This window comes from Anoplophora glabripennis, unplaced genomic scaffold (assembly GCF_000390285.2).
Source record: "Anoplophora glabripennis isolate ALB-LARVAE unplaced genomic scaffold, Agla_2.0 scaffold131, whole genome shotgun sequence".
Classification (NCBI taxonomy): domain Eukaryota; kingdom Metazoa; phylum Arthropoda; class Insecta; order Coleoptera; family Cerambycidae; genus Anoplophora; species Anoplophora glabripennis.
In genome coordinates this window covers 785,515-807,967 of record NW_019416249.1, presented here as the reverse complement: position 1 = coordinate 807,967, position 22,453 = coordinate 785,515, and the positions used below count along the sequence as shown (strand labels likewise).

General features: G+C 32.5%; 5 protein-coding genes across 7 annotated transcripts in view; 3 read left to right on the top strand and 2 right to left on the bottom strand.

The window, feature by feature from the left end:
- Nucleotides 1-2,249: 2,249 nt before the first annotated feature.
- Nucleotides 2,250-3,434, top strand: LOC108904561 (mitochondrial import receptor subunit TOM22 homolog). The gene is made up of 3 exons (XM_018707171.1): nucleotides 2,250-2,514; nucleotides 2,874-3,110; nucleotides 3,194-3,434. Exons 1-3 carry the CDS (start codon nucleotides 2,377-2,379, stop codon nucleotides 3,269-3,271), a joined length of 453 nt encoding a protein of 150 aa, XP_018562687.1. The 5' UTR covers nucleotides 2,250-2,376; the 3' UTR covers nucleotides 3,272-3,434.
- A 967-nt stretch (nucleotides 3,435-4,401) lies between these two features.
- LOC108904572 (protein flightless-1) lies at nucleotides 4,402-11,162 on the top strand. 2 transcript variants are annotated; one of them, XM_018707182.1, is made up of 17 exons: nucleotides 4,402-4,607; nucleotides 4,665-5,014; nucleotides 5,067-5,443; nucleotides 5,508-5,730; nucleotides 5,787-6,028; nucleotides 6,107-6,201; nucleotides 6,259-6,326; nucleotides 6,382-6,628; nucleotides 6,687-6,872; nucleotides 6,934-7,248; nucleotides 7,336-7,508; nucleotides 9,216-9,342; nucleotides 9,426-9,702; nucleotides 9,777-10,191; nucleotides 10,244-10,553; nucleotides 10,639-10,752; nucleotides 10,808-11,162. In XM_018707182.1, exons 1-17 carry the CDS (start codon nucleotides 4,545-4,547, stop codon nucleotides 10,940-10,942), a joined length of 3,717 nt encoding a protein of 1,238 aa, XP_018562698.1. In that variant the 5' UTR covers nucleotides 4,402-4,544; the 3' UTR covers nucleotides 10,943-11,162. The 2 variants fall into 2 exon arrangements, with proteins under 2 accessions (XP_018562698.1, XP_018562697.1); XM_018707181.1 differs by having other exon boundaries at nucleotides 4,402-5,014.
- Nucleotides 11,085-11,589, bottom strand: LOC108904573 (essential MCU regulator, mitochondrial). Its single transcript, XM_018707183.1, has one exon. It carries the CDS (start codon nucleotides 11,481-11,483, stop codon nucleotides 11,214-11,216), a length of 270 nt encoding a protein of 89 aa, XP_018562699.1. The 5' UTR covers nucleotides 11,484-11,589; the 3' UTR covers nucleotides 11,085-11,213.
- Nucleotides 11,590-11,912: 323 nt separating this feature from the next.
- Nucleotides 11,913-12,532, bottom strand: LOC108904564. Its single transcript, XM_018707173.1, has 2 exons — nucleotides 12,188-12,532; nucleotides 11,913-12,136 (listed from the first exon to the last, which is right to left on the bottom strand). The coding sequence occupies exons 1-2, from the start codon at nucleotides 12,377-12,379 to the stop codon at nucleotides 11,999-12,001; spliced, it is 330 nt and encodes a 109-aa protein (XP_018562689.1). The 5' UTR covers nucleotides 12,380-12,532; the 3' UTR covers nucleotides 11,913-11,998.
- Nucleotides 12,533-13,193: 661 nt separating this feature from the next.
- The window catches only part of LOC108904582 (TRPL translocation defect protein 14), a 37,407-nt gene continuing 28,147 nt past the window's right edge, over nucleotides 13,194-22,453 (top strand). Inside the window, exons 1-4 of one of the 2 annotated variants that reach the window (XM_018707196.1) lie at nucleotides 13,194-13,531; nucleotides 13,631-13,698; nucleotides 13,800-13,837; nucleotides 15,045-15,082. In XM_018707196.1, coding sequence (XP_018562712.1) covers nucleotides 13,480-13,531; nucleotides 13,631-13,698; nucleotides 13,800-13,837; nucleotides 15,045-15,082 — 196 coding nt within the window. In that variant the 5' untranslated portion in view covers nucleotides 13,194-13,479. The remainder of the gene's footprint in view (nucleotides 13,532-13,630; nucleotides 13,699-13,799; nucleotides 13,838-15,044; nucleotides 15,083-22,453) is intronic. The other variant, XM_018707197.2, reaches the window with a different exon arrangement.

Sequence of the window (22,453 nt, the reverse complement as noted above, 5' to 3'; positions counted from 1 at the left end):
TTCAGAGCATAGTATACTATTGATTAGTATAGTGTTTCAGAGCTGGGAGTATCTTAAAAAAATATATCGTTTTAATGATCTAAGATCAACGATCTGATCTTAGATCTTGTATCTAGATACATTTTTAAGGACTAGATCTTGATCTATTTATAAAAAATCCTTTGAAAAAGATCTGAACTTATGATCTAAATTGAAGGATCTTAGATCCTGAAAAGTATCTAAGATGATCTCTTCAAATGCTAGACAAATATCCCTATATTAAGCAACTTTTTTTAAAATTTAATACTGCATTGGCATTATCAGCTTGAGTTGAAAGAATGTTCTCGTTTGCTACTTTTATATTAATGCCCCCAGGCGAAGTATACTTTCTGATAAAAATTTTGAAAATTTAGTTCTACTTAAGGCAAATTCATTATGTACATAAGAATAATGTGCAAATTTACTGATTGTTAGAAAATATTTTTTGAGTTGAGTTGATAATATTATTTTGTGTATGTAACAGAATACTAGTAGGTAAATGTTAAATATTTGACTATACCTATAGTTATAGTTTCATTTCAGTATCTAATTCAGTGACATTCCAACAATTGGTTAGGTACTTGGTACTTCCATTAAAAATTTATTTGCCAGCATGTGTTCTATTAAAATAAATATTTTGTCTAACATAAATTCCAATCCAATAACTGACAATGGCCCAACAATTCATTGGATCCAGTGTTGCCAGATGGAAATTTCTGTCAACAGTAGAAATGTAGCCAAAAAAACAGGAGATTTCTTTTTTCAACAGGAGATTTTAATAAATATATTTTTTAATAGAGGAACACATGCACAAAATATAGCAAAATATTATATTTATATAATATATAATTGTAGGAGTTCGTTTAATAGTTTGCAATTACATCGGTACGTCACGTGATTTGACAACTGTCATTTGTCAAAATAAAAAATCCCAGAATCCCGCTGAAGTAAACGAACGAAACGAAACGCCTTTTTAGGCCCAGTTCATATAAACGCGAATTGCGGATTTAAAATTTAAATATGTACATGAACTGCAAGATCAGTAAAAGATCTTGCATGAACTCGACTACAGAAAATATAACAGGACTGAAAATATTAACAAGTGACGAACAGAGTGCCGTTAGAGAACAGCGTCGTACTAAAATATTCTTATTCTGAGGAAAATTAGTATAATCAACAGTTTATTTCATAGAGAAACCAGAAGAATAGACATTGAGACTAAAAACAGGAGATCTCATTGTGAAAACAGTAGAACAGGAGAGTGAGAGTGAAAACAGGAGATCTCCTGTTAAAACAGGAGATCTGGTAACACTGATTGGATCTTAAGATTTTATGTTTTCTAAATGATCTGAGAAGTTACCTACTTTTTTAATCTTAGATCTTAGATCTCCTCCAACGATTTAAGATATTTTTTTGATCTTAGATCATATTTAATGATCTAAGATACTGATCTTTGTAAAAAGAAAAGTATCTTGTATCTGAGATCTTTCTAATGTCAAATGATCTTTTTTAAAATGATCTATAGATACTTTTCAAAAAAGATCAAATATCTTTGATCTAGATCCTTTTTATAAGGATCTTTCTCAGCTCTGCCCTCTTTTAATTAGTTCTCGAAAAAGTCTAATTCGATTGGACTAGGTACTGTGTGTCATATATAATTTTTAATTTATTTTACTTTTTAAACAGATTGTAAGTCGTAAATAAACTTACACAAATTTTCAATTGTTTTATATAAGTTACAGAGTTAGTAGTACCTACCTACCATTAACGTTCACTGGTATTCCTTAGATATTTTTTAAGTAAGTACCTAGCTCTACTATACCTACACTTACATGATACAGTTTATTGACTTTATAGTTTTATTTCCTTAATAAGCTTATTGGAGGGTTTACTCAAAGTAATAAAATCAGTTTTCTTGTACTTAATCAATTTTTAAAAAGTTAGTAGTTAAAACCTGATTGTGAGACATAAATTATTCAAATAATTACCTTTGACACTGGCACACTTTCATGCAGCTTTAAATTTAATCAAAATTGATTATTATCGGTTTGTAAGTGAATAAAATCACGTCAAAAATTGCAAATATGAAATTTTAACTAGATGTCAAAAATGGTACATTCTTAAAATTATACCGAAAAATGTAAGTAATGCTCAGAATACTTTTAAAAAACCCGGTTCATGGAAAAATGTTAGCACGCACACACAAGCAAACGTCACATTTCACATTTCGCTCATGCGCTTTAAAAATTCCTGCCTCGATTTTGGTGTTGTGCTAATTTTTTTTTATAGTAAAATATTTTACAAAAATAGAATTAGCGCCGTGAAAGTAACCAAAAAAATTAACCAAACCCCTGTCTTATGGCACCAGTAGAGGATAACGACAGCGGGATGGAATCTCAGGAAGGGTCACAATCAATAGATCAGGAAGACACTACTTCAGATTTTACCAGTAAGGAAAAGAAACAGCCCGAAATTGACAACGGAGACGACGATGAGGTAGACTCATAGATTTATAATTTATATTTATTATAAGTTATTTGTTTTTCTGCGACATTGAACTTTTGACCATAACCTCACTTTTCGCACACCTCTCCATTTTAAATATGTACTTTATACATATTTAAATATTTACTTCACGAGCTTTCTGCTAAAAGTTTAATCAATAGTGGTCCAGTATTATGTAGAAGTAAATATTTACTACCAGATACTTTAAACAGAATAGTAAAACAAACCTATGGAAATCAATAGGTAGCTAAAGCATTGAAGCTTTTAGATGTTGTAATATGTCTTAGTTTCTGATATCTGAAGTAAATAAAAGTGCACTGTTTTTTATTTTGAAACGTTTTCTTTTCTAGCCAGATGAGACTTTGGCAGAGCGACTGTGGGGGCTGACAGAGATGTTCCCAGAATCTGTTAGAAACGCAACATATGCCACTGTGGTGAATACACAAGCAGGGATAAAATTAGCATACAGTTTTTCACGTAGTGCGTTGTGGGTAGTGTTTAGCACTTCAATTGTTTTGTTTGCCCCAGTAATATTTGAAGTAGAAAGAGCACAAATGGAGGAAATGCAGAAAAACCAACAGAAACAGGTAAAAATGCAGTTTGAAACATTCTATTTAATGTTTAGGAACTAAATGAGGTGTTCATTCAATTTTTTTTCTTTTTTTTTTAGTTGCTCTTAGGGCCGAATTCTGCGATTTCTGGAGGAGTGCCACCTCCAATCTTACCCCCTCTTCAGCAACAAAGATAAAAGCCAGAAAGCTTTTATAGACTTAACATGTTTTTTTTGTTTGTGCAACGGGATTGTAAAATTGGCTGTAATTACGTAAACTAAATTACAATCAGTTGTATGTTATTGCGTTTTTTAATGCTATAATGTGTTGAATGTTTATATAATAGAAAAATAAAGTAGACGTGGTTTTTTATTTATTGCTAACAAGAAAAAATATTAAAGTATTTCTGAACCAATTGTGCTTTGTATTTTGTACAAATTGTAAATCTGAGAATAGTTAATTTTGAGGTATTATAGAGGTATGGACGAAATCATATATTTAATACTGTTAGTGTTAAATATAATAAATCACTTGATTACTAACAGCTGTTTTTCGATTTTAAAGAAGTATCTGATTATGTGCAACTGTTCCACCGGAACAGGAACAAACCGTCCGACGTCAGTCAACTAAATCTTTAGTGGCTTAATCTACGATCTAACAAAAAACAAGCATTTTTTATACCTTTTTTGAAATAGACATGTTTATGGTAGGAAAACTAAAAGTTAGTTCAAAGTATATGTAGACAAAAAAGTTTTGTTTTAAACCTTCTAGCATAATCCACGCATTATAGAGAAGTACTTATGGAAATTATTACCTGGAAAAAAATATATATGACTGTATAGGAAATCAAATTTTAAATTGAGTTTCTTGTCTTTAAATTTGATTCAACTTGGTCAAAGTTGCAAAAAACGGTTTTTCTTTAATAACGAAGAAAGTATAGCTCCCATCAAAAAATTGTTGTAGGTTTTAAAAAGATCTATCGACTGATTTTTTGTAAGTATCCATTACTTTGTTATTTTTCGAGATATATATGGCAAAAACTTAAAAATCTCTTTTCTATAACTCGTTTACATTTACGTTACCATATTTGTTATTTACTGTAAGCATAGTCTGCGACAAGCTGAATACTTCTGTTTTCAAGAAAAAAAAAATAGAATATATTTTTCAAATTCACTGATAAAATTATTATTTGAACACAAAAATGAAAATAGAACAAACCAATAATCAGCCAACGAACAGTTTTATCGATTTCATCCCTAGTTTTATTACTTTAGTGTGATAACGAGAAGAAGAAGAAGAAGTATTCTGTCGTCACTAATCACAGGTCACTCGTTTAGGTTAGAATCTGTGTCATTTCTGAGGTAATAACAAAAATATGTGATCAAATTTAGGAACCATAAGATAAATGATAAAGAAACGAATCGATTTTCTGAATAAAGGATAACATTCAAAGAAAAATAACCGACAAAAATGGCAAATACTGGGGTACTCCCCTTCGTTAGAGGAGTGGACTTCACTCGAAATGACTTCAGTGTAAGTTCTACAAATTTGGAACTACTATTTAAAATACTGTTGTCCTTTTATTTTAAGGGCGAAAAGTTTCCTGATGCGGTAAGTTCAATGACTGGAGTGCAATGGTTGAAGTTAGATCGAACGAATTTGAGCGAAATTCCCAAAGAAATGAGAAATTTGATGAAATTGGAACATCTGTCCCTCACCAGAAACAACTTAGAAAAGTTGTTTGGGGAACTAACTGAATTAAATTGTCTGCGAACACTAAATTTGCGACACAATAAAGTGAAAAGTTCAGGAATACCTGCTGAGCTGTTTCATTTGGAAGAATTAAGTACCTTGGATTTAAGTCACAACAACCTCAAAGAAGTACCTGAAGGCTTAGATAAGGCTAAATCATTATTAGTTTTAAATTTGAGTCATAACCAGTAAGTTTTATTTTAAATCTTATTTTAGAGATTCATTAATGACTTGTTTCAGTATCGATTCAATTCCAAACTCCCTTTTTATCAACCTTACCGATTTGTTGTTTCTGGACCTCAGTGACAACAACTTAGAGACTCTTCCACCCCAAACGAGGAGACTTGCAAATTTACAGACTTTTGTTTTAAACAACAACCCTTTATGCCATTTCCAGTTAAGACAATTGCCATCGTTGTTGAATTTAGAAACTTTACATATGAGAAACACACAGAGGAACTTGAACAACTTTCCTAGCAATTTGGAAAATCTGACCAATTTAACTGATATAGATTTAGCAGAAAACGCTTTGCCGAAAGTTCCCGAAGCTCTATATTCCTTGTCAAATTTGAAAAGACTGAATTTGAGCGATAATGAAATAACTGAACTTTCGACAGGTAGTTGATATTTGTCTAACTTGTTCAGAATGAACGTAAAACTTTTTTAATTTTCTAATTGCAGCAATGGAATTTTGGCAAAAATTGGAAACCTTAAATTTATCCCGTAATAAATTAGTTTCTCTACCAGCATCTCTCTGCAAATTGTTTGCTTTAAGGCGACTATACGTAAATGATAACCAGTTAGATTTTGAGGGAATTCCTTCGGGTATAGGAAAGCTCAGCAACTTGGAAGTGTTTTCTGCATCCAATAATCAGCTTGAAATGATCCCAGAAGGTTTGTGCAGGTAAATTTTTAATACTTAAGTGTTCTTGAGAATTCTATTTGTTAAATGATTTTCAGATGCGGATCTTTGAAAAAAATGAACTTAAGCTCCAATCGACTGATAACTCTTCCTGACGCTATTCATCTCTTGACAGATTTAGTAACTTTAGATTTAAGGGACAATCCCGAGTTGATAATGCCACCTAAACCTGTTGAAATGACTAGAGGTGCTGGAATCGAGTTTTATAATATCGATTTTTCTCTGCAAAATCAGTTGCGTTTAGCTGGAGCTAATGTACCAGTGCCAGCACCGGCACACAGTAAGTTTTTGTAACGACAATCGGCTTTTCTTTTGTAACAACGTTTGACTCTGAAAATTTACAAATTTTATTCTATAGATCCCAGCAAAGACCCAATAGCAAGAAAAATGCGATTGAGAAGAGGAAGGAGAGATCATGAGGAGGCCGATCAAGATCAAGCGAAAATACTAAAGGTGTGGTAATCTAGCATTGAAACGTTTTTATGATTAACTTTTACTATTACATTATAGGGTATGAAAGCTATTGCAAAAGAAAAAAATAGAAGCATCCAAGAAGACGCCAAAGCAGTGTCATTAAAGTAAGGTTTTTTGTATAAATTTGATTATACAACAGATAATTTTTTTTTTGTTTAGGCCAAAACGTTGGGATGAAACTTTAGAAAAACCTCCTCTTGATTACTCTGAGATTTTTGAGGAAGATGCTGGGCAGGTACCGGGTCTCACCATTTGGGAAATCGAAAATTTCCTACCTAACAGAATAGATGAAGTGGCGTATGGAAAATTCTATGAAGGCGACTGTTACATCGTCCTCAAAACTACATTAGATGAAAATCAGTCTTTGTCTTGGGAAATTTACTTTTGGATAGGAGAGAAAGCTTCAGTAACTGAAATATTTATATGTTTAAAAACTATAAAAAACATTTTTTTTCTATTTTCAGTTGGATAAAAGAGCTTGCTCTGCAATTCATGCAGTTAATTTAAGGAATTACCTTGGAGCTCAATGTCGAACTATAAGGGAAGAACAAAGTGACGAATCAGAAGAATTTTTGGGACTTTTTGATGCTCAGATTACTTACATTGAAGGCGGAAGAACATGCAGTGGATTCTTCACAGTCGAAGACAATGTATAACCAAAAAAGAATTATATGAACGAAAAGTATTCATACTTTACCATTTTTTTTTCAGACCTTCGATACCAGATTTTACAGAGTTCACCCATCAGGCCCATCGATTCACTTGGAACCCGTAGCAGTATCTATAGATTCTCTTGACCCATGCTTCGTTTTGATTTTGGATACGGGCATGAAAATTTATCTCTGGAATGGCAAAAGTGCCAAGAACACTCTAAAGTCTAAGGCGCGGTTGATGTGTGAAAAAATCAACAAGAACGAACGTAAAAACAAGGCAGAAATCATCAGCGAAACAACGGGTAATGAAAGTAAAGAGTTTTGGATGGGTCTGGGCCAACCTGATGGGGAACGCCCAAAAGAACTTCCCAAGGTAAGTGAGTGATACATTTGGCTATACTCAAATTGTACAAATTTTAATAAGAAGCAAACTTTTTTATGAACTATTTATTTTTTATAGGAACACGTTGATCCCAACTTTGTACCCATACCACCACGGTTGTACCGAATTCAGTTAGGAATGGGATATTTGGAATTGCCACAAGTCGAAGTGTCTCATGGTAAATTAGTCAATACGCTATTAAATAGCAAAAATGTGTACATTTTAGACTGCTATTTGGATGTCTTTGTCTGGTAAGTGTTAATCTTGTAGTTTAATTAAATATAATGGGTGTTACAATATTCACATATTTTTAACTAATGTTGGGCATAAACAACTATTCTGTGCACAGAGCACCTAGAGTGTACGTTTCCTATCCCAAAGCACGGTAACCGATGAAGCCAAATTGCGGGGAAGTGGAGTGTGTGAAGTAATCTGAGCGCGCATACTTTGAGCAGGTTCGGATTAAGGCAATATTTTTATACTTATGACAAATAGTTATTTTTCAAGTTTGTAATTCAGAAAATAATATAATTTGTCTTGCTTATATTAAATAAACCTACAAAATAATTTAAATATATTTATTGTCCATTAAGTAATACTAATTTATTTAATATTTGTCTTTTAGTAGATTTCACTGAATTAAATATTTTAACTTCATGATTTATTATCACATCGATATACTTTTCACATACAGTCTTCACAAGTTCTTATTCATATTTTTTAAATAAGTTCACATTCAAAAAGTTTTTTAATACATGATACACACTTTTATTTTTCTGTAGCTTGAGTGTACTGTTTTTATAGGAGTTATTAAAAAAATATATTATTATTTTTTCTATTTCTTAAATTGTCATTTTTCTGAAACATAATGATAAAATTAGTTTAACTAATGCAAAATGTAACGGCATATATTTTTAATATACGAATATAAACATTAAAATTGCTAAAGCTATTATTAAGATTTTTAAAATTTGGATAAAAAATAAAATTCTAACATTACTTTAAAATCTTTATTGTCCTTTAAATATTGTAACTTTATTTAGTACATGTCGTTTTGTAACTTTTAGAGAGTTAAATATTTTTGTTTCGTGATTTATTCTTATATCTACATATTTTTCGCAAATAGCTCTAATAAGTTCTAACACATGAAACACAACATTCTAACACAAGAAAATGGGGAAATAATACAATTTTATTCAGTAATAATCACCTGTAATTTAACATTAACGTATGTTTATTATTGAAATTATAGGTTGAGGGTTCAATATTTACAATTATTTTTAATAGCCATCATGAAAATAAACACCAATTGTGACAAAAAACTAATTGTAAATAGCCGGTTGATAATATGAGCCTGTATATTTACATCAGTTAATAACGTGGGCACTAAAAAACATGAAGCCAACACTGAAAATAAGTGCATGTGAGATGGAGAATGCTGCGCGACGCTGTTGAAATGTTATTTTTATATTATTACTTACCTAAAGAATGAAATTTCATTACTATTGCGATCAGATCTGCTACTACAATCGTCAACGATACACTGTCCCATGATTGCACAAAGGAATACAATATATTTAATAAAAGAGTAACAATGTTGACACAGCGAATGTCTAACAGCGACTGAGAGCGCGAGGCTGGCAGGGCCGAGATTTGGCTGACGGTTGGCTTCACCGGCTTGCCTCTACAGTTCAGTCTATTTTGTCTATGATTCTGTGAGTTACATGTTTTGTGCAGCATTGAATTACATCCTCAATTTCTAGTAAATAACTAAGATATTTACATTTTTCCCCCATTTCCCGAAACAACCCCCTTGTCTTCTAGTAGTTAAACGAAAGAAATGGAAGTAAATTTTAGTTAAATCATTTTATGTTGACCCCAATAGCAACCAATGCAGTGGTTCCAACAGCATTAGATCGTTTAGAAAATTACTGACTAATTATTGAAAACAATTTTAGGATTGGTAAGAAGTCCACAAGGCTGGTTAACGCAGCCGCTGTCAAACTTTCTGAAGAGCTTTTTAATATGATTGACAGACCAGAGTATGCTTTAGTAACGAGAGTACGAGAAGGAACTGAATCACAGGTAGGTACAAAGTCTGTAAGACCAACAACATCAGGTAGTAGTTTTAGCCTAAAAGATGTACTGCTATGTTTTTATTTTCTTAGATTTTTAAATCCAAATTCGTGGGTTGGGACGAAGTGATTGCCGTAGATTTCACACGTACCGCAGAATCTGTCCAAAAGACAGGTGCAGATCTAACAAAATGGGCGAAACAGCAAGAGACCAAAGCGGATTTGACTGCTCTATTTACTCCAAGACAGCCGTCGATGCCTCTTAGCGAGGCTCAACAACTGATGGAGGAATGGAACGAAGACCTAGAGGCCATGGAGGCACTTGTTTTAGAAGGCAAGAAGTTTGTACGGTTGCCTGAGGAAGAGTTAGGTAATAAATTTGCAGTATTTTACGTTCAGAATACTCCATTTGATATGAATCTATTCTCAAACGTATTTTTCAAGGCACCTTCTACTCCATGGACTGCTACGTGTTCCTGTGCCGTTATTGGATGCCCCAGGAGGACATGGACGATTCCGTCCCAGTGGACGATACTGATGATTTCCAATGGGTCTGCTACTTCTGGCAAGGCAGGGACGCCTCCAACATGGGTTGGCTTACGTTCACTTTTACCTTACAGAAGAAGTTCAAGGCTCTGTTCCAAGATAAGTTGGAAGTAGTTCGCACGTACCAGCAACAAGAAAACATGAAGTTCATGGCCCACTTCAAGAGAAAGTTTATCATTAAACAGGGAAAGAGGAAGCAGAAGGAAGATACGAAGGCTGTAGAATTTTACCATTTGAGATCGAATGGTAGCGCACTTTATACGAGGCTGGTGCAGATCAGGCCCGACGCTTCAATGCTTAATTCAGCATTCTGGTATGTAGTAGAATTTGTAACACTGCGTTTATATAATTTTATATTTTTACAGTTATATTTTGAACGTACCTTTCGAGCAAGAAGACGATTCTGGCATCGTATATGTCTGGATCGGTTCAAAGTCAGACCCAGACGAAGCGAGATTAATTCAGGAAATCGCTGAGGATATGTTCAACAGCCCTTGGGTAACCTTACAGGTATTGTCTGAAGGAGAAGAGCCAGACAACTTCTTCTGGCTGGGATTGAGTGGTAAAAAACCGTACGACATAGACGCTACTTTCATGGAATACACAAGATTGTTCAGGTGTTCCAACGAGAAGGGATACTTCATTGTGTCCGAGAAATGCTCAGACTTCTGTCAGGTAAAATTCTTGGAATTTGTATTTTTCAAAATTCTCAACTTGAAATTGATCCGTTTTATTATTTTTTATTTTTTTTTTGGTTTAGGATGACTTGGCAGATGACGATATCATGATCTTGGATAACGGTGAGCAAATATTTTTGTGGTTGGGAGCAAAATGCAGCGAAGTTGAAATAAAACTGGCATACAAATCTGCACAGGTACCCCTGAAGTGGTAATTTTTGTTAACTATTCTACTTTCAAGTTATTTTTTAGGTGTACATCCAACACATGAGAGCAAAACAGCCTGATAGGCCTAGAAAGCTGTTTTTAACACTGAAGAATAAGGAATCGAGACGTTTTACTAAGTGTTTCCATGGATGGGGAGCACATAAAAAGCCACCCGAGTAAAAATATAAATATGACTAATAACATTTTTTTTTAAAACGGTTTTCACAGTATTACGAAAGGGTTTTTTACAAAATAAAGCATAAATATATCTACAGCCTTTTTCAAGTAACTGAAAATAATTATGCTTAAAAGAAAGCAATACTTAACAGTTTTTGTACTTATTTATTAGCGCACAATGTAATATATGCCTATATTATATAAATAAAAAGTAACAGCACAACACTGGTTATAATTTATTATTAAATTAATTTAAATGATGCTAAAAATTGTCCTAATCATCATCATCGTCGTCATCTGAGGGTACAAAGAGATCGTTCTCTTCCAGGAAATTGGCAATATTTTTACTAATGGCAGCACCGATAAGGAGCCCAGATACAACAGTAAGTATCATCTTGAGGAATCCAAAGCGAGTTTTCTGGGGCTCTTGTAGGATTACACCATGTTTTGTGCTCGTTGCGGTCTTCACTAAGTTTTTGGTTAGAATGGAATTTTGAAGTAAATTTGATGATCTAACTAATGTGGTTAATCGAGACACAATCATTTTATCAATATTTGTCGTTGGTCGCTAAATCTAATGATTTATTTTTAACTAGTGAATTGAGAAATTTCCAGACAGATATGTCACAGAAGTTAGCAATATCAATAAAACAACTCTCTGTAATCTATGAATAAAACTATTTTTCGCGAAGCAGCATACTGCAGAATAAGTTCAATACGATTATATAAGAAATACTACTTGTATATTTCTCATTAATCATTCAATTAGTCATATGTTCCTTGCAATTATTTTAATTTTAAGATTTATAAAGTACTTAAACATTTATATACTCATTTTTCTTAACATATTTTACGACGTAAAAATCATAACACAACCAAGTGTTGCTTGTTGCATCACAAAAAATAACTCAAGCAACTGTCACAATCAGCATAGCCTAACCTAACTTTCGAATTATAAATACATTTCTTTCCATTACTTTTAATGTTTTTATTAATTCTTATTAAATCAAAAATAAACAATAATGGGTAAATAACAGTAACACCTAAGATATCTTATTTCTAAGAAGTATTCCAAATATTGGGTACCGTGTACAGAAGAGTACAAAGAGTATTGTGAGCTTTAGCATCAAAAGTTTCATTGTTAAATATAATAAATTCATCTGCCATAACTCCTTTCCCAGAAGAAGTTCCATGTACCTAAAAAAGAATATATTGGCTCATAGTAAAAGAATTTTTTCAGTTCTATACCTCAACATATCCTTCAAGTGGTTTATCGAGCGGTCTCTTTAATGAAATTCTCACGATTTCATCGTCCGCGGCCCTTAAATCGAACCACATGCCATTGGGGGCCTTATCAGTCACAAAGCCTGTGATGCTTACTTTTTTGTTGATGAATCCTTTCAATTGACTACCGTTAACAATCTCTCTTATATTATCCATATTTTTATAACTTTTATAAACCGTTTAGTATTAATATGTGTTAATCCACTTTTCACTTAATTTAATTACTACAGCAACAGTTTATTTTGGCGCGTAAAAAACAGATTTCTATGTATTTGTTTTTACGTTTTGATATTTGACATTGATGTCATTTTATTAACAAGGTCTATGATGTCATTAAATATCGATTTAATTTCATTTTGAAATTGGGCAATTTAAGGGTTATTTACATTTCTTAGATTGGCTACACGTAGTCTATTTTTAACCATTATACTTGGTAACCAACGTAAATTAAACTTTAGAGAACTACTGGAGAAAGCGTCCCAGTGGCTGAGAGTGTAGCGGAGGTTTAGAGAGAGAGAGAGTGAGAGGTGTAGGAGAGTATTTGCTATCTCTCTCTAACAACATGCAATCGCGTTTTGCTGGAGAGTGACAGCAAATACCCTGCATTACCTCTGTCTCTCTCTAAACCTCCGCTACACTCTCGGCCACTGAGAGACGCTGCCTCCAGTAGTATATGCTCTAAAGTCTAAGATTTAAACCCATTCAATAAGAATTTTCACTTTTTGATTTTTATAATATATGTACCATTTTTCCAGTTTCGATATGTAACAATAAATTCTGAAAACTTATGACATTCTTATATAACCAACAGCTGGCTAAATACCCGCTGGGTGAAGGCCAAAAAAAAGAAGAAGAAGGAAGAATAAAACCAACAGTTGGCGATGCATGGCGAAGCTTTGTGATCAAGTATCAAGTTGCCAACATCGTAATTGTAAAGTTACCACCTGTGGCGAGCAAATGATTTTTGTAAATAGCTGATACTTTTTGTTGGCCTGTCTTGAACAAACTTCTTCCGCCGCGTGCGGTGTGGTGTACGTCGCCCAAGTCGCGAAACTTTAAAAATGAAAACCTCACATAGTAAACTTTAATCATGTGCCCCGTTACTTTGTCCTAGTACATTCAAATTTATTTTTATTCCTTAAATTTTCGTTGTTAAATTAAGTATTTCGGGTAGTCCTTCTACATATATTTTTTAAATCCTAACCTGGTTTATTGCGTTTTTATTTTATAAGTGCTCATTTCCTCCGGCAAAAGAAATGGAAAAAACTAGTGGCAATTATAAGCTCTACAAGCTGGTTCTTACGGGTGGTAAGTGTTTTCACTAACTTCGCACAAGCCCCGTGTCTATCGATTTTATCTCAAACCTCACGTGGTCGACAATTATTTTAATAAAGGACCTTTTTGCAGGCCCGTGCGGTGGAAAAACCACGGGGCAGTCCCGGTTATGCACGTTCTTCGAAAACTTAGGATGGAAGGTGAGGAAAATATTTATTACATGAAAAGTAATTAAGTATGTCGAACCCCGAGTTTGGGGTTGGGGTGGAAACATATTCTGGCACTAACTCCTTGTTTACAGGTTTTCCGAGTACCTGAAACCGCCTCTGTTCTGCTCAGGTATGTTTAAAACTCATTATTTTTAATCCTCGGCTTTGAAGTTAATTTCAGTGCCTGGGTAATAACAACACATATTAAGGGTATTTTAAGTGAATTACGTCAGATCACAATGCTTTTGCAGTAAAGTGGAGTGTGCAAAATATTTTTAATAAGAAATTATAAATTATTCTAAATTTATGTGCCCTTCAGATTTTTCTTAATTCAAGCAGTGAAGTGTTTTTGACAAACTAATGTTGCCAACATTTGTTGGCACAAATTTTTGCAAAACACATACTTTCAAGAATTTATTATAATTTTCAGATATGGTCACGTCGGATTCAATTATAGTCATTAGGCATTAAAAAATGACAACTCTAGCGGTTGCCGCGAAAGTCCAAAAACTTATGGCTAAAGTTGCTCAGCAAAAATGTAATAGTATTTTAACTACATTAATTTATAATGACCTTATAATTTATATGTTCCATATATCTGATCTTATCATATCTCATCTCGCAAGTTACAAAGCAAAATATGTACCACCTACATTAGTTGATTTTGGTTTCACAATACCCCTTCAGCTTGTTTTTCTATTCTATTTAAATTGAAGATGTGAAATAATAGTTTTTAAACACAAATATTGGAATACCTCTGTATAGACGTTACTTAAAAAACATTTAGAATTATTATGTTTCCTTCCATCACCATCCAATTTATTCAACTTTTTTTTTTTTCAATATTATCTATCCATTATTAGTATTTTATAGTTATTCCTTAATAAATTATTTAAATATTAATTTCAGGATATAACAAATCGAGTCTAACAACACACTAACCTTTATATATTCCAATTTTCCTCGAATGCTCTTTTTGGAGCTGTTTATTACTCTGAGACTATTAGACATTTTATCTAACATTTCCGCGTTCTCAAGTTTAATCAACACTTACCAATCAGATAATTTCGTTTACAAAAAAAAATTATGGCAGATACGATTGGAAAGTCGAATGTTTTCAAAAAATTTAGTATTCGGTTTTTATTTCCAATTTCCATTTTATTAATAACTGTAGGGAAATAAAATCCAATTTTTATCCTTTTAAGGGTAAAAATGTAGCTCTCTTATTTTGATATTGGTCGTTAAAATATCAACAGGAAAAAGTTAATTTTAATCATAACTTTGCATACTTATTTGTTTGTATTACGCACAAATTTACAAGATTTTTTATTTTTCAGCGGCGGCATAAAATTCAGCGATCTAAATGAGGACGAAGGTAAGAAACACCACTTTTTTAAGTACCTTTATTCAATAGTACGACTTTAGAAGTAGATCACGTATAAAAATAGCTATTTGTTATGCATATCTCCGGATAGAAATCGACTACAATCTAAATATATTGCCTCCAATGAACTTGGCGTGATTTCTGCAACCGTTGCGTCACTGAAAAGGCGAGACTCTGGTTTTTTGACCTTATATTGTCCAAGAAACGCCAGCGGGACATATAGTCCAGGAGAATTACACATTGTCATGGCTGTTGCTTGACGTAATTTGGATATTAGTAAAAATCGGTCGAAAATAATATATACAATGAAAATATAACATTGCGCCAAGAAAAAATGTTGTGCTATTTGCAGAAAAAATTAAAAACTGCAAAAATACTTAAAAATGACGTGTTTTTTCTAACATTTTACGACATAACTTCTTAAATATGCAATTTACAGAAAAAACTATTACTGGTGAAATTGTTTGTTATGGAATTTGCTACAAGATGGAATTGTTTTGATACCTGCGCATATCATATTTTTGTTGCTAAATAGCCAAAACAACATAAAGTGATTAAAATCGAGGTAATTTGGAAGTGTCAAACTGACAGGCAAGAAATTGTCCAATTCTACTATAAATATAGATGTAAGTACTTTAAACGATTATAAAACGAAATTCCAAAACCCGATCCAAATCGGTCTGATAGTATTGGTATGAGACAATTTGTTACTAAATTTCAGCGCGAAATGTCGTTATTTTTTTACGTGAGTGCTGGGGTTAAAGTTAGGCATTTTAATTGGCGCTGATTTTTTTACACATACTTGGCCCCCTTAACAATCATATAGAATCGTTATATATCAATTTTCTTTTTTTGAATAATTTTTGGAGCGAATTTAAAAGTTCGTAAAATTTTGACTTTATAAACAAAATACTTTCGTAAAGCGGTTTTGTGGGTTGAAAAATATACCAAAATACTAAAAAACTGTTCTCTGAAAGACGCTTAACTTGAAAAAAAGAACGTTCAAATTGGTCGTTTAAGTTCCGAGATATCGACTGTCAAAGTCAACAAGCGTTAGCTGCAAAACTATGCATAATGTAACAACAACAAAATATGAATTTGGTAGGTTTTTAAGAACTTTTCGTATGTGCTTTTATAAATATTATCGCACGTGTGCTTTTTATATGAAAATTCAATGAATATCGCCAAGCCGACCATTTGAGCCGCAAAACCGGGGGGACAGGATGAATGATAGAAATTGAAATCGCGAGTTCAAAAAGAGCGTGCCCTCTGCGGCGTAGCATATCTCGGCTTCTACGGCTCCGATTTTGATGATTTTTTTAAAATCAATATAGCAAAATGAGAGGAATTCAATTATCAAGATTTCATTAAAATATTATAAAGCCTTATCAGCCTATTACGACTACTTAAAATTTCACACATTTCATTGTTGCTGTATATTCATGTAAATAATAAAATCGATGGTAGATATACATAGTCCATTGTTAATAGGTATTAGTTTTAATATTTCGTAATAATGTTTAAAATCTTAAAATTTTTATTTAATATGTAATTTATTTATTGTATACATATAATATAGAAAAAAATGCAGATACAAATAATTATTTGATATTTATAAAACGTATTATTAAAGTGTTCCTCTTTTTTATAGCATAGTTGCTGTTTTTGCTCTCAAAATTTTCTTCTACAGGCTGTCATACGGTGACGGCCCATTAGAATATTTCGGAGACTACTTCGATTTGAATTTTGAAAAGCGACCTGGTGGTTTTGGAAGTTTAATTTAAAAAGAGATAAAATAATGCCATTGTTGTAGTACTTCCGGTTATACCGGTAGTCGCCACCTATTAGCCTATTATAAATGGAACATCCTGTATATTTTTGCATATTTGGATTCTACTCGTAATTATAGGGGACTTTTATAAAGCTTCCCTATATCCATCTCTAATGGCCTAATGGTCTTCAACCTATTTCAATTTCATATTTATTGTCGAATTTGATTGACCGAATCGCCAAAACTTGGTTTTTCTAAATGGGACACCCTGTATATTTAATCAAAATCTGTTGTAAAAATTGACTCCATATCTATCCATATTACACCTCCATATACCTATCTTTTAATTTTTCTGTTTTTGAAGGTTTTTGTGATAAATAAAATGATCCAATTTCTTGCGAGAATGGCTATGAAATTGCTAGCAAATTTAAAAGATCAAATTAACCAACCATAACCAACCATAAGTCATCATTTGCTGTTAATCTGACAGTGGTACCTACTTACAATTAGTTAAACACCGATTTGAAAATAATGGAAAACGATATTACAGCAATGATGATGTAAAAAAGTGAAAAACTTTAATAATACGATGATTATGAAAATATAATAAACACGTTTTATAAACATAAATAAATAATTATTTGTATCTATATCTTTTTCTATATTCTATGCATACAATAAATAAATTACATATTAAATAAAAATTTCAATATTTTATTTAAACATTATTACCACGTAATTATTAAAACTAATACCTATTAACAGTGGATAATGTACCTATATCCTACCATGGATATTATTGTTTACATGAGTATATAGTATAACAATGAAATGTGAGAAATTTTAAGTAGTCGTAATAGACAGAAAAGGGCTTTATAATATTTTAATCTTGATAATTGAATTCCTCTCATTTTACTATATCGATTAAAAAAAAATCATCAAAATCGGAGCCATAGAAGCCGAGATATTGAACGCAGAAGCGCGCGCGCTTTTTTTGAATGCGCGATTTCAACTTCTATAATTCATCCCCTCCCCTCGGTTTTGCGGCACAAATGGTCGGCTTGGTGATATTCATTGAATTTTCATAAAAAAAGCACACGTGCGATCACATTTATGAAAACACATATGGAAAGTTCTTGAAAAAACCTACCAAATTCAATTTTTATTGTTGTTGCATTAAGTATAGTTTTGCAGCAAGCGCTTGTTGACTTTGACACTCTATATCTCGGAACTTATAAGACCGATTTGAACGTTTGAACTTTCTTACGTTGTTTTGGTAATTTAACAACAAAAATATGATATGTGCAGGTATCAAAACAATTCTATCTTCTATCTTGTAGCAAATTTCATAACAAACAATTTCATCAGTAATAGTTTTTTCTGTAAACTGCATATTTAAGAAGTTATATTGGAAAATATTAGAAAAAACACGTCATTTTTGAGTATTTTTGCAGTTATTATTTTTTTCTGCAATGGCGCAATGTTATATTTCCATTGTATATATTATTTTCGACCGATTTTTACTAATATCTAATCTACGTCAAGCAATAGCCATATCTGGAAGGTTTTGAGCTTAATTCTCTTGGACTAATACTGAATCCGTCGAGCCAAACGCGTGTATTAATTCGCCTTATGAAACGAGAAATACGCGTTCCATTTTAGGCAACAGCAGATTGGAAACGGATTAGCAAATATTCAATTGAAATTTACTGAAACGTGATATTTAAATAATTGAAAAGAAATTTTTGCAGTATCATTCTATAAAATTTGTTATATACAGGATGTTTCGGTGATACTACCTTCCAGGGCTGATTTTAGCAGGGAGTAAACGCTTGCTTCGCACGTTGCAGTAAATGAAGCTACCGGTTTCCAAGAAAAAAAATCTTTTGGGGACACTGTCAAATCTTCTTATGTAGAATGAGGTTGTTCCATTTAAAGTTGTGCTATGGTTTGCACTAAATGACGCCACATTGCGTTCTTGATCAGGCGACAAAATTAATATTTTGACAATTTTAAACATGTCTAATTAATTAGAGCATTAAAGAAATGATTATTTTTTGCCACTGTTGTTGTCGGTTATACCTATACTACAAATGTATCCAGTTCTAAAATTAAATTTTCCTGCAAGTTGCCTATACGAACTTTATTTCCACTTCCCCTATTAAACCCTATATTGTACATTGAACGAAGACTTCTAAAAAACTTATTCACGTTCTACTAGAAAATATACCAATAAGTGTACGCCAGAAAGGATGATTCGCGCATAATGGTGGCCCAACACATATCAGAATACCGAAAATAGATAGATAAACGATATCATGACACATGACAGGTCGATTGATAGAAGGGGACAAGTAGTTTGGCTGCTTCGATCTCCGGAGTGTAATCCACTTGACTACTTTTATTTTTGGGATCACTTTGTCATTTATTTACGTAGAACAAATACCAAGAGTTAAGAAACTGCGACAATGGTTTTAACTGATTTTTGAAACCATAAAAAAACTCAAGTGTTTTTAAGATCCACTTCCAACATTTGGTGTAAAAAAATTAATCTTAAGATAAATGAAATTTAATTAAAAAATGTTATTTAATCAGTGGTAATTTTGCATATCGTAACTCATTTTAACACGAGGTAACGTAATAATTCAATCCGTAGACTCTCAAAAAAGAGAGTTAGTAAAAAACTGTAAAATACAGAAAAAAACAATTTTTATTGTATCTTTTAGTTCTATTCTTTTGTTTTGTTTCCCTTTTCAACTTAGATGTAGTTGCAAAACTCTCTGTAAAACATTTGCGATTTTTTTTCTGTTTCGGAATTGAGTAAGTGTAGAGCATACTAAAAAAGAAACTTGCAAAGTTTAATTCAATTTTGATTTATCATTAATGAAAAATTAAGAAAATTCGCCTTTATGGAAAACTTTTAAGGTTGTATCAACAAACTTTGTTGTTAATGTTATTAGTTAATTATTGAAGTAGACTCCAAAATCATATTTCGTCCTAAATCTCGGAGAAATCGTGTTCGAATCAAACTGTTTTGCGAAAAATATCGATTTATCACTAAAAAAACATTTGGTGTTTCATAACATCGATATTAACGTGGCGATTCTATCGTCCTCGACATTGTTTTTTAGTTTTGTCTAGGGAAAAACAAAAATAATCGTTTGTTATCTCAAAATAAATTTGTAAATATGAAAAATATAGTGCACAAACAAAAAGATCAAAATACATTTTTGACACTTGCTCGTGCCAAATACGTAACGATATTCCGTTAAAGATTTGGCAGACCTTACGGCATGTCTCTATGTACAATTCATTATTAATATTGAATAGGTACTTTATCTTACAAGAAATTATTGTTATATGAAACAAAGAAAAATCATTTCATTATAATTGTCGGAATCACTCTTGTAACCGCTTATGAATTCGTAGTCACTCGAGGAACTGACACCGTCGATGGAATGTTGAAGGCTTGTTTTTGTTTATTTACAAAAATATTTCGAGTACCAAATTGTTATTTCTTCAGGGTTCAGTTCTCGCCTGTGTGTGAAAGACTATCATTTTCTAACATTTGTAAACAGTTCCTTATATGGCCATATTTGGTAAAAAGTAAACTGATAGGATAGGAACACGCAAGGGAACGCCCCTGTGAACGGAACAAAACCGGGAAGCAACTGCAACATTCAGTTGATGAAACAATCATAGCTGCGTGGCTTTTATTATTATTGTTTTGATAGAAAAGTAGTGAACAGGTTGCTAGGGCTGACAGTGGGTGGCAGACCGTTAATTCCTATTTTATAACTTATATAACTACTTCCATACTTTAGTGTTTGAACTTGTAATAAATACTGTCATGTCACCCGTTCATTATTTAGATAGAGACAATCGAGCAAACCAATCTCCATGTCCATCCCGTGTCTCCGATATACAGGGATGGCCAGAAGTACGGAATAAAATTCATATCTTTTGAATGAGTTAATTTTTTTTAAAACGCCGAAGCACGTTAACTGATTTTGATTTTTTCCCATCTTTCGGTTATATAATAATTAATTTTTCTTCAACCCCCTAACCCCCAGCTACCCCTACTTTTTTTTTTCAAATGGAAACATGACGTTTTAAAAAAAATTAACTCATTCAAAAGATATGAATTTTATTCCGTACTTCTGGCCATCCCTGTATTTTAATGTTGTTTATGATAAAAAATAATTACGGTGTTAAAATGCCTCTATTTCGACTAGCAAGCAGCAATCTCAAACCAGATATAAATTGTTACAATGCACGTAGTTATGTCATGACTCACTTAGGGGTGGGTGGTATTTGCCATTACAATTATCGTGAAATAAATAAATAGCGTGAAATTGTTCCGTTACGAGCATATTTCTATCGCATAAAAATGCGTGATAATGGTAAACATTGCCGGCTACCGACTACAGAGTTTAGCCGACGAAGCGGTTTCTAATCGGTGAACAAGTGCATAACAATGGCTTTTTGTTGCTGAAAGAATATAAAAATTGCCATTACGATTCACCGAGTGCATATTGCTTATGCCACAATAGAAAATATACGGGTGTTTCAGGATTAGTCGACAAGCTTTGAAGACGTGTTCCTCTGATCCAAATAAGTAAAAAAATGGGCCGGAACCGCTTTGTTTTCGAGATACAGGATGTTTAGAATTCCATAAAAATAATGATATTTTTTAATATCTTGAAAGCGAACAGAGATATTTAGGTAAAACTTGGTGTGACTTATGATTCGATAGTTAGTACGAACCTTGTAAAAAATGAGAACTGGTATCATTTTTGAATGTAATATTTTAACCTGTGTCTTGGGGTTTTCCCGTATTAAAAACTCAAGATACATTTTTTGCCCAACATAAAACATTGCATTCAAAAATCATACCAGTTCTAATTTTTTATTGAGTCGTGTACTACTTTATTTTCCGATTAATTGAACTGCCTTCCCATATCTCCACCACTGCTGGCGAGTAATGCTTATTACTGAGACATATTGCGAGAAACTATTTAATCATAAGTCACACCAAGTTTTACTTAAATATCTCGGTTCACTTTCAAGATATTAAAAAAATATTATTTTTTTTGGAATCTTTAACACCCTGTATCTCGGAAACAAAGCGTTTGCGGTCCTATGTTTATATATTTATTTTACTTATATTTATGTGAGGAATATGTCCTCAAAGTTTGTCGACTGTATACCTATTGTAAAACGCAAAGTTTCTTTTGTGTATGCTCTATCGGTAAGGCGTCTTTTCATTGCGTGAGACTCTGCGAATATTTTTTGACGATTATAAATCAATTTAAGTGAGATATAAATAAAACAAAATGAATACATGTATGAATGCTCACTGCTAATCAATGCCCAAGTAAAACTTTTATGCACATTGAAGGCTTAAGGCTTAGGCATTAGGTAGCAGTGACCATTGACATACAAAATAAATGGATCATTCGTCTGTTAGCTCATCTAAGGTATTCTGATGATAACTATTAAATTCAAAACCTGGATGATTGTGCTGATGAATGACCCTAGCTTTTACTAGATATTGCGGGTATAATTCAACACTGGTCGGAGCGTTAGTC

Excerpts from the sequence above, each read along its gene's own strand:
- LOC108904561 (XM_018707171.1), top strand. The coding sequence starts at position 2,377 with ATGGCACCAGTAGAGGATAACGACAGCGGGATGGAATCTCAGGAAGGG. Across the intron at positions 2,515-2,873 it reads ACAACGGAGACGACGATGAG|CCAGATGAGACTTTGGCAGA; the intron begins GTAGACTCATAG and ends TTTCTTTTCTAG. Across the intron at positions 3,111-3,193 it reads AGAAAAACCAACAGAAACAG|TTGCTCTTAGGGCCGAATTC; the intron begins GTAAAAATGCAG and ends TTTTTTTTTTAG.
- LOC108904573 (XM_018707183.1), bottom strand. The coding sequence starts at position 11,483 with ATGATTGTGTCTCGATTAACCACATTAGTTAGATCATCAAATTTACTT.
- LOC108904564 (XM_018707173.1), bottom strand. The coding sequence starts at position 12,379 with ATGGATAATATAAGAGAGATTGTTAACGGTAGTCAATTGAAAGGATTC. Across the intron at positions 12,137-12,187 it reads CACTTGAAGGATATGTTGAG|GTACATGGAACTTCTTCTGG; the intron begins GTATAGAACTGA and ends ATTCTTTTTTAG.
- LOC108904572 (XM_018707181.1), top strand. The coding sequence starts at position 4,545 with ATGGCAAATACTGGGGTACTCCCCTTCGTTAGAGGAGTGGACTTCACT. Across the intron at positions 10,554-10,638 it reads AATGCTCAGACTTCTGTCAG|GATGACTTGGCAGATGACGA; the intron begins GTAAAATTCTTG and ends TTTTTGGTTTAG. Across the intron at positions 10,753-10,807 it reads TGGCATACAAATCTGCACAG|GTGTACATCCAACACATGAG; the intron begins GTACCCCTGAAG and ends GTTATTTTTTAG.